Here is a 10393-nt window from a genome sequence, read left to right as displayed (position 1 = left end):
ACCTTAGGTGTATGTGGCTGGTGCCTTAGCCGCTGGAGCCACAGGCGCCGAGCCGACTTTTTACTTTCTTAACAACAATTTTGATGCACAAAAGTTTTAAATTTTTATGAAGTCCAGTTTAACTATTTCTTTTGTGATTTCTTAGGCCATATCTAAGAATCCATTGCCAGATCCAAGGTCATGATCTTCCCTGTGTTTTCTTCTAATAGTTTTATGGTTATAATTCTTAGTTTAAGTCATTGATGTGTTTTGAGTAACTTTTGTATATTGTGTGAGGTAGAAGTCCAGTTTGTTTCTTTTGCTTGTGAAAATTAGTTTTCCAGCACTGTTTGTTGAAGAGACTGTTGTCCCCCAACCCCCCCCACCCCCCACTGAATGGACTTGGCTCCCTCAATGGAAATCAGTTAGTTGGTCATAGATGTGTGGGTTTAGTTCCGGACTCTTAATTCTGTTCCATTGGTCCATTTGTCTGTCAGTTTTATACTGTATTGTTTTGATTTGATCACTATAGCTTTATAGTAAGTTTTGAAATGGAGTGCTGTCCAACTTTGTTCTTCCCTTCGGTATTGTTTCAGCTATTCAGAGCTTCTTGTAATTTCATAAGAATATGAAGATTGACTTTTCCATTCTGTAAAAGACTGCTGGAACTTTGCTGAGGATTACAAGATCAGATAAGTTTACAAACTCATTCTAGAAAAAGTGATACGTACCTCATTGCTGAATATCACTGTTGTCACCAGATGGCCAAGGGAAGTAAGTGCTTCAAAGGTGACCATGGTGATACTCAGCAGTAAGGTTTGTAGCACTTTTTCTAGGGTGAGATCTTGAACTTAATTGTCAGACCTCATATGATGACAGCTCTCCTAGCTGTTTCAGAAAAAGAGTTCCAAAATTGCTTTGAAGTATAGACTAGGTTTTGGCATTGGTGCCCAGTTTCCCAAGGTGACTGTAGTGATTCTAAACAATGAGATATGTAGCACTTTTTCTAGGTTAAGGTGACGAACTTAACTGTTGGATTTCGTATATCGTATCATATATCACTTTGAGTATTATTGACACTTACTTTTTTTTTTTGACTCAGAGTCTTACTCTGTCACCTTGAGTAGAGTGCTGTGTCATCATCATATCTCACAGCAACCTCAAACTCTAGGGCTCAAGTGATCTTCTTGCCTCAGCCTCCTGAGTAGCTGGGACTACAGGCACCCACCACAGTGTCTGGCTTAATTTTCTGTTTTTAGTAGAAATGGAGTCTCACTCTTGGTCAAGCTGGTCTTAAACTTCTGAGCTCATGCAATCTACCTGCCTCACCTTGGCCTCCTGGAGTGCTGGGATTACAGATGTGAGCCACCATGCCTGCTTAATGACATATCTTAACAATACTGTCCTTTCTATACCAGTATACATATTGATGCCATATATTTAGGTTTTTAATTTCTTTTCACAGTGCCTTATAGTTTTTAGTGTATGAGTCTTTCACTTGATTGACTAAATTCATAGGTATTTTGTTATTTTACATAGTGCTATAAATGGAATTATGTTTGTAATACCCTTTTCAGATTTTTCATTGCAAATTTATAGAAACACAACTAATTTTTGTGTGTTGATCTTATAATATGCAACTTTGCTGAATTTGTCTTTAGTTCTAGTAGCCTCCTGTGGATCTTTTGAGATTTTCTATATGTAGAATATAAATTCTGAAAATATGGTTTCACTTTTTTTATATGAATGCCTTTTATTTTTCTTGCCTCATTGCTCTGTTTAGAACTTTAGTAAAATATTGAACAACAGTGGGGAAAGTAGACATTCTTATCTTGTCCCTGATATCAGGGGAAGTTTCTGGTCTTTTGTCATTTAGTGTGATGTTCTATGTGTGCTTTCCATAATTGTTCTTTATCATGCTGAGGAAGTTCCCTTCAGTTTCTATCACAAGACGGTGTTGGGTTTTATCAGACCCCTTCTTTGTTGTCAATTGAGATGATCCTGTGAGCCCTGTGTCCTGTTAGTATCCCATTAGTATAATGAATTACACTGATGGATTTTCTTATGTTGAAACCTCCTTGTGTTCCTGGAATAAATCTCATTTGGTCGTGGTGTATAATTGTTCTAGTACACTGTTGGATTTGGTCTGCTAGTATTTTGTTGAGGATTTTTCATCTGTATTCATAGAAATATTTGTAATTTTCTTATATCTCTATTTGGCTCTGGTATCAGTAATGCTGCTGTCTTAAATGAGTTTGGAAGTATTCCTTCCTCTTCTGTTTTTTTGGGAAGAGTTTGAGAAGAATTATTGTTAATTCTTCTTTAAATGTCTTGTTGGGTTCACTGGTAAAGCCGCCTGGTCCCAGACTTGTCTTTGTTTAATAAGTCTTTGATTAATAATTCAATCTCTTATAACAGAAATTTGAAATTTTTCTGTTTCTTCATGAATATAAAATCGTGTTTAGGTGACTTATGACTTTCAAGGAATTTGTCTATTTCATCTTGTTGATCTAACAGTTGTTTATACCAACCTATTCTGATCCCTTTGTAAGATCAGTTGTAATGCCCCACTTTGATTTCTGATTTAGTTATATGTGTTTTTTTTCTTCAGTCTAGCTACACTTTGTAAGCTTTTTGATCTTTTCAAAGAAATTATTTTCTTTTTTTAAATTCTATTTTATCTTTGCTTTATCCTAGGCCATTATAATTCTGGCATACAGCCAGGGTTTAAGACCCTCTTCTAGATTTTTATTGCTCATGAATCAATTTGGAGCACCAGAAAACTGAAGTTAAATTACATGAGCTTCCACTGAATTACATTTTGATGCTCCAAAGGATCTTGTGAAATTTTCTATCGTATTTTCACTTAATTTTCTATTTTGACAGAGTCTCAGCCTTTTGCCCAGGTTAGAAAACAGTGGTATCATCATAGCTCATTATAACCTCAGACTCCTGGGCTCAAGCGATCCTCTTGTCTTAGCCTTCCTAGTAGCTGGGACTAAAGGTGCATACCCACAATTGGCTGATTTTTCTAATTTTTGTAGAGATGAGGTCTCACACTTGCTCAGGTTGGTATCAAACTCCTGTCCTCAAGCAATCCTTTTGCCTCCCAAGAGTGTTGGGATTACAGATGTGAGCCACTTGTGGCTTGGCCATGGTTGCATTCAGAATTCCCCATATAAAATCTAATGAGAATTTTCTTTTTAGAACTAGTACTAGAGACCAGGCATGGTGGCTCATGCCTGTAATCCAAGCACTCTGGGAGGCGGATATGGGCAGATCACTTGAGCTCATGATCTGCCTGAGTTTGAGACCAGCCTGAGCAAGAACCAGACCCCATCTCTAAAAGTAGCTGGGCGATGTGGCAGGCACCTGTAGTCCCAGCTACTGGGGAGGCTGAGGCAAGGCCCAGGAGTGTGAGGTTGCTGTGAGCTATGATGTCACAGCACTCTACTGAGGGTAACAAAGTGAGACTCTGTCTAAAAAAAAAAAAAAAAGAAAAGAAAATAGAACTAGCATTAGGAAAGTATCTGGTATGTCTGGTATATCTGAAACTACGACATGGATCAGTCTGGACCACTGGCGGACGCTTAATCAGCCTAGTAAGTGGGCCCATCTCTTGAATAGTGACTATGTGTTTTACTCATTAAAATATGAAAGAAATGAGCATTTGCTTGCTTAATAACCTAAACCCACAAGTACCATAAACTTGAAAGTAAAAGACATGTGTGTTCTTTCTGTGTATACATGTGTATGTTGCCCAGAGTAGAGATTTCTACTATATTATGCTCTGTGCTACAGGGGAATTGTGATGTTTTTTGGGTTAGGGCTGAGAATTCATAAGTAAGCGAAGCATTGTCTGAGGATTGAATAAGTCCTCCTCCCCATTAAGTTACTGTTAAATTTTAAATATTAGGAGATACTGATATGATAAATAACATCCAGATTTAATTAAAAGTAATACTATTCCTAGCAGCGTTTGTCATCATGTATATTCTAAATTAAAAACTATTAGAGGTGGAGGCTAGGAAGAATCAATGACATTGAAGAGGTGGTAGGTGAGAAAAAGTTTTTTCAGAAAAGGTCTTTGGTTAGAATTTCACATACAGTCATATCTTGGTGGTATTCTAGGCCACAGTAATAAAGCTTAATTACAATGAAATGAATCACAGGAATTTTTTGTTTCCCCTTTCATAGAAAAGTGAACCTCTGAAAGTCATCAAAAGTTGAGGGTTGGAATCTCAACTATCAACTTCTCCCGAACTCCTGTGAATGTTGGTATTTTGACCCCATCCCATGAATTATAGATGTTCTTTTTTTTTTCCTTTTGCGACAGAGTTTTGCCTTGTTGCCCTCGGTAGAGTGCTATGGTGTCACAGCTCAGAGCAACCTCAAACTCTTGAGCTTAAGCAATTCTCTTGCCTTAGCCTCCCAAGCAGCTGGGACTACAGGCGCCCACCACAACACTGGGGTATATTTTGGTTGTAGTTGGCCCAGGCTGGATTCAAACCCGCCTGTTGCAGTGTATGTGGCTAGAGCCCTAGCAACTGAGCTACAGATGCCGAGTCCACAGATGTGATTGATGGCATCTAGAATGGTGAATCCTTTCCAGAAGGTTTTCCAGACCTATCAGAGAATCACTATGGTAGTTCTAACTTTATGAAATATATTTCTGAAATAATAAGACTTTAAAGTTGTAATTATTTTTGATTCAGGGGCTGTAGATGGATGCTGAGTTAGCTGCAGGAAAACAGTAGTCTCCTTGCCACATCTCCATGAGAGTTTTTGGGCTACCAGGTTTGTTAAAGAGCAGCAGTGTTTTAAAAGGAATCTTTTTTCTGAGCAGTAGGTCTTAGCAGTGGGCTTAGAATACTCAGCAAACTGTGCTGTTTCATCCAGGCTTTGTTCTTCCATTTATGGGGCACAGGCAGAGTAGAGTTAGTGTCATCCTTAAGTCCTCTAGGGTTTTCAGAAGGGTAAATGGACACGGGCTTCAACTTAAAGTCACAGCTGCACTATAGCTCCTGACAGTGAAATCAGCCTGTTCAAAAGTTGGAAGCAGAAGTACTCAGCTTCTCTGTAGCTATGGAAGTTCTAGGTGGCGCTTTCTTCCTCAGAAGGCTGTTTCATCTGCACTGAAAACCTGCTGTTTCCTCTCTGCTATGTAGTGCACCCCTGCATTGGTGCTCTCAGTGTTAACCTGCTGTAGTTTTCCATCAGTGCTCAGCACTTCACACTGCAATATGTGTTATGGACCATGGCTTTTTTTCTATAACCTCATGAACTAGCTTCTCCAGCTCCCTCACCTCTTCTTAGCCTTCACAGAATTGAAGAGAGTTGGGGCCTTTCTCCAGATTAGGCTTTGGCTTAAGAGAGTGTTGGGATTGGTTTGACCATCTATCCAGACCAGTGAAAGTTTCTTCATGTCAGCAATGGGGCTGTGCCTGGGTTCTCTGCAGATACTACCGTTTCCTATCAGGGACTTGGCATCAGCAGGGGGTCCTGGAACCAGCCCCCCTTGGATATGGAGGGATGACTACTTTCTTTTCTCTTTTCTCATGTAGATTTCTCCAGTGACACATAATTGTCTGGTTCTAATTAAATATTTCTTTATCTTCTGAATTTGCATAATGATGTCTTTTTTCCTCCCTTTTGAAAAGGACCTTAAAGCTTTTGATCCAGGAGAGAAGTACTTCTGTAATACAACATGGGGAGATGTTTCTCTTTGGGAACCATCTGGGAAGAAAGTGGTATGTATTTTTTGTGTTTGGTTTTCATGTTTCCTCAAAAATTAGGGTAAGTGTAAATTTAGTCTGAGGGATATCACACATTCTGGGGTTGCTGGTGAGTGAATGGGGAGGAGGCCTAATGCAGCCATATAGGAAGAAGGAAGAAAACAAAGTTCAGTGTTGGGTAATGCAGGATTATTGATGTTTGGAGAGTTTTCTTTGTATGTAGTTGATACAGTGATACAGTGAAACTTAGGTTTATAAATATGCAATGTCCGGTTTCCTGAAGTATTAAGTCTGGCAGTTGATATCTCTAGCATTTCGCTTTGATACTTCTTGTTTTATTTTTATTGTGAAGGTACTTCCTTACTCTTCCAAACCTACATTTTGCCTTGTGATTATCTTTCAAATTTTTTTTAGAGGCATTTTTGTGATACCATGGATAAGTAAAAATTCATGTTATTTTCGAATGTGAGTTCCGTTGTGAAACCAATGTGGTGCAGGCAGCTTGAAATATCAACAGAATGTTTGGGAAGGATGTGGCTAATGAACACACAGGACATCGATGGTTGAGAAGTTCCATTGTGGTGATTTTAATCTTGAAAATGAGCCACGTGGGTGACCCAAAAGCAAGGTGGATAATGATGAGCTGAAAGCTGTAGTGGAAACAAATCCATCTCAACCTACATGTGAATTAGAAGCAAGGTTTGATGCTAACTCTATTCCAACAATATTGAAACAAACAGCAAGGTAAAGAAGCTGGATAGATGGGTTCTGCATGAATTAAGTGAGTGTCAGAAGAGAAATTGTCTTGATACTTGCCTTTCCTTGCTGTCACAACATAAAGGTAAATCATTTATACACTATTATTACATGTGATAAGAAATGGATTCTTTTTGACAATTGCAAGCATTTCAGAACATGGTTGGATAAAGATGATGCTGAAACACAGTCCAAAACCAAATATTTATCAAAAAAAGCTAATGGTGTCTGTTTGGTGGCTCAGTGCTGATATTATCCACTACTGCTTTATGAAACCTGGCAGTGGATTATAGTGAATGTCCACTGCAACCAGCTAGACGACACGATGAAGGTTTTTGTTGTTAAGCAGTTGAGGTTGGTCAGTAAGGGAGGCCCCTTTTGCAAGACAACACTATTGCACAAGTGACACTGCTCAAACTACAGGGACTGGACTTGGAATCTCTTGTGTCATCCACTGTGCTCACCAGGCCTGGCATCAGCTGACCACCACTTCATTCCAGGCTTTGGACCACTTCTTGTAAGGAAAAATTCTCAGTTCTCGATAAGCTGTGGAAAAGGCCTTTTGTGATTTCATCACCACTCACTTTCTGGGCTTCTTCAGTGCTGACACGTATTAACTACTGTTAAGATACAAAACTGGCTCGGTGCCTGTGGCTCAAGTGGCTAAGGCGCCAGCCACATACACCCAAGGTGGCGGGTTCGAATCCAGCCCGGGCCTGCCAAACAACAATGATGGCTGCAACCAAAAAATGGCCAGGCGTTGTGGCGGGCGCCTGTGGTCCCAGCTACTTGGGAGGTGGAGGCAGGAGACTCTCTTGAGCCCAGGAGTTGGAGGTTGCTGTGAGCTGTGATGCCAGGGCACTCTACCCAGGGGGACAGCTTGAGGCTCTGTCTCAAAAAAGAAAAAGAAAAAGACACAAAACTGTGATAGTTTAGGTGAATATTTTGATTAATTGTGCTTCTTGTTTGAGAAATAATAAACTGATTTGAAATCAGACATTTCATATTTAATGATCTTAATATTTGTTGTTGATTATAAGATGCCACTGGAGTAAGAAAGACCTTTGATTTAATAACTGTTCTAAGTAAAACAAAATGCTGTGACATTAAGTGTATGCAATGAATGTATATCCTGGTTTCAGAAACCAAAATAAAAATGTAGACCTTTGAATCAAAGAACAACACTTTTAATAATTTAAAATTTCAAACTTAAGCAAATTTAAGCTAAAACGTGGCATACTGGTAAATTAGCTGCATTACAAGGGTTTTTTTGGTGGGAACCCTTTCCCCTCACCAGACCAGACACAGCATCTTCATTGTGATTAAACCAGCCCCAGATTTGACTGAGCTGTCCCTCCTTCCCTGCTAACTTCTGTTGTCAAGGTCATGCTTGCTTTGCAGATTTTTATCTGTAAATGTGTCTTCTGTAGTCCTTGTTTGACAACAGTGTTTCTGTTGTTAGCCACCTTCTTGAATCCTTTTTTTAGTCTCTTATCCTCTCTGGCCTAACATCCCCTCTCTGCCATCTGCCAGCCTCCTTGATTCTACTGGGGTTGGTTATTCCATGCGGCATAACTCGTGGCTGTTAAAATAGCCTCGTTTAGCAGACAGACTTTGACTTCATGAACCTTAAGCTTCATTGATTTTTCTCACCTGAATTTTTTTTTTTTTTTTTAAGAAATAGAGTCTTATTGTCACCCTTGGTAGAGTGCTGTGGCATCACAGCTCATAGCAGCCTCCAACTCCTGGGCTTAGGCAATTCTCTTGCTTCAGCCTCCCAAGTAGCTGGGACTACAGGTGCCCACCACAATGCCTGGCTATTTTTTTGTTGTTGTTACAGTTTGGCTGGGGCCAGGTTCAAATCCTCCACCCTCAGTATATGGGGCCAGCACCCTACCCACTGAGCCACAGGTATCGCCCCCACCTGAATTCTATAATCTAACTTGTATATAAAATGACATGTTTTCATTAATGAGCATGTTTTTAAATCCTACCAGAAAGCAGGTAACAGTGTTTGAGTACAAAAAGGTAAAAGTTAAGGTTCTTTTCCTCAAGGAGTTTATATTTTTGTTGGGGTGAATAGGGGCTACGCATAAAATACTAAGTAATAATTTGAAATTACGGAGATTGGATGTATTATAACGGAACCATATTCAAATATAGTAAAAGCACCGTTGCCTCAAATGGGAAAGCTTGTGGAGTCTGCTAGATCCGGTGTCTTTGTTCTGAAGGTGGTTTTCCTGCTATCCTTTGTTCTTTTGTCCCTAAACCTAAGCAAAAGATTTGGGAAGACCTAGAGGGAAAGTTGTGTAATCATGGTGGATCATGTGACTTGCACTACAGTGAGGTCCTCAAGGGCTCAGAGAAACACACAAGACTTTCTCAGGTGATGAGGACAGAATGGCTTGCAGAGGTGAGGTGGCTCAAGGCATGGGAGCCTGAGTCTCAGGTCTTGAGGAAGCACAGCAGGAAAGCTGGAGCTGGTCTTTCCACCATGCATCATCCTGTGACCTTGCTTCTGTTGTTTCTTGTTCCTCTCTTACTGGTGAGCTGATATTCAGGTTCAGGTTGTTCGTGGCTGCTCACAGTCCTAGAACCTTTACAGGTGGTTGTGATTACTGATCCCATTTTCTCTGTGTAAATGTCTTAGAATGGATGGGGCTGTATGGTAAGTTAAACACGTATTTATCTTTGTAGGAAACTGCCAGACTGTTTTCCAAAGTGGCTGTACATTTGGCTTTCTTACAGCAGTGTGAGAGTTCTAGCTGTTCTGTGTCCCTGCCACATTTTATATTGTGAGGTTTTGTATTTATTGACTTATCTGCTAATGCCTCATTTTAGTAGATGTGTAATAGTATCTCTTTGGGTGTTCATTTGCATTTCACTAGTGACTAATGATGTTGAGTATGTTTTCATGTGTATATTTAACATCCAGATACTGTCTTTTAAAAATTGGATCATTTGTTTTCTCACTGAGATTGAGTATGTCCACAGTACATGTTCCAGATACAAATCATTGTATCTTAGCTTATGACTTGTCTTTTCATTTCTTAAAGTGTCGTCTACTTTATCAACTTTTTCTTTTATAGATTGTGTTTATGGTGTCGTATTCAAGAAATGTTTGCCTCACCTAATGATTTACTCAACACTAATAGATACTAACACTTTTGTTAGTAAGTTCTATCAGTTCTTTCATGGAGTATAATTTTCTTTGTGTATACAGTTTCTCAGTATTGTATTTCATTGAGTATAAAACACTTTTTAATGAACCACAATAAAACTAAAGTGACACTTAAACTATATTGTGATATGAACCATCAGTTGTAATGACACATCCAGATTTCAGAGACGGTAAAATATGAAAAAGCATAGGTTTTTATTTTTGTCTTTTTCTGAAGTTGTGGCTGTTGCCCTAGGATTATTATATATCCTACCTAAAATACTAGAACCTGAGATTGTTTTAAATTGCCGAGAAGATGGTAACATGATGTTCAGTGTGTTTAGATAATTTTTCTAACCCATGACCCAGAAGAAAAACTGCATGATTAGGAGGGAGTGAGGATGACAGAATCTTAAGGAATGGAAATAAATGTGTGTATGTTTGTGAGAGTGACCATGAGAACACAGATTTAAAAGAGGGTGGGAATTAACTCTTGGTCCCTGTGATAATGCCACGGCCAGTTCTGGGGCCTGGGACAAAACATTCCATCTGTCCAGGTCTCTGCTTCCTGGTTTGTGGGATGTGGATGGGCATCCAATGCTTCATCAGCTCTGGGATCTCAGGACCCTAGAAGACTACAGCAGTGGTGCAAGTTTTATTTTTTTATTTTTTTTATTTTTTTTGAGACAGAGCCTCAAGCTGTCCCCCTGGGTAGAGTGCCGTGGCATTACAGCTCACAGCAACCTCCAACTCCTGGGCTCAA

The 10393-nt window shown here is 39.4% G+C and overlaps 1 protein-coding gene across 4 annotated transcripts in view; it reads left to right on the top strand.

Annotated features, from left to right (window-relative positions):
* ADNP2 (ADNP homeobox 2) overlaps positions 1-10393 on the top strand; it is a 31569-nt gene that overhangs the window by 15263 nt on the left and 5913 nt on the right. For 3 of the 4 annotated variants that reach the window (XM_012804320.2, XM_023512380.1, XM_023512382.1), the window contains exon 3: positions 5640-5729. The exons of the other annotated variant lie outside the window; for it this stretch is intronic. In XM_012804320.2, the coding sequence (XP_012659774.1) occupies positions 5640-5729 (90 nt within the window). The remainder of the gene's footprint in view (positions 1-5639; positions 5730-10393) is intronic. 4 annotated transcript variants of the gene reach the window in all.

The sequence above is a fragment of the Otolemur garnettii genome, unplaced genomic scaffold, assembly GCF_000181295.1.
Source record: "Otolemur garnettii isolate 467f Iridium unplaced genomic scaffold, OtoGar3 scaffold00027, whole genome shotgun sequence".
Taxonomy (NCBI): domain Eukaryota; kingdom Metazoa; phylum Chordata; class Mammalia; order Primates; family Galagidae; genus Otolemur; species Otolemur garnettii.
This window is presented reverse-complemented; position numbering and strand designations above follow the sequence as displayed.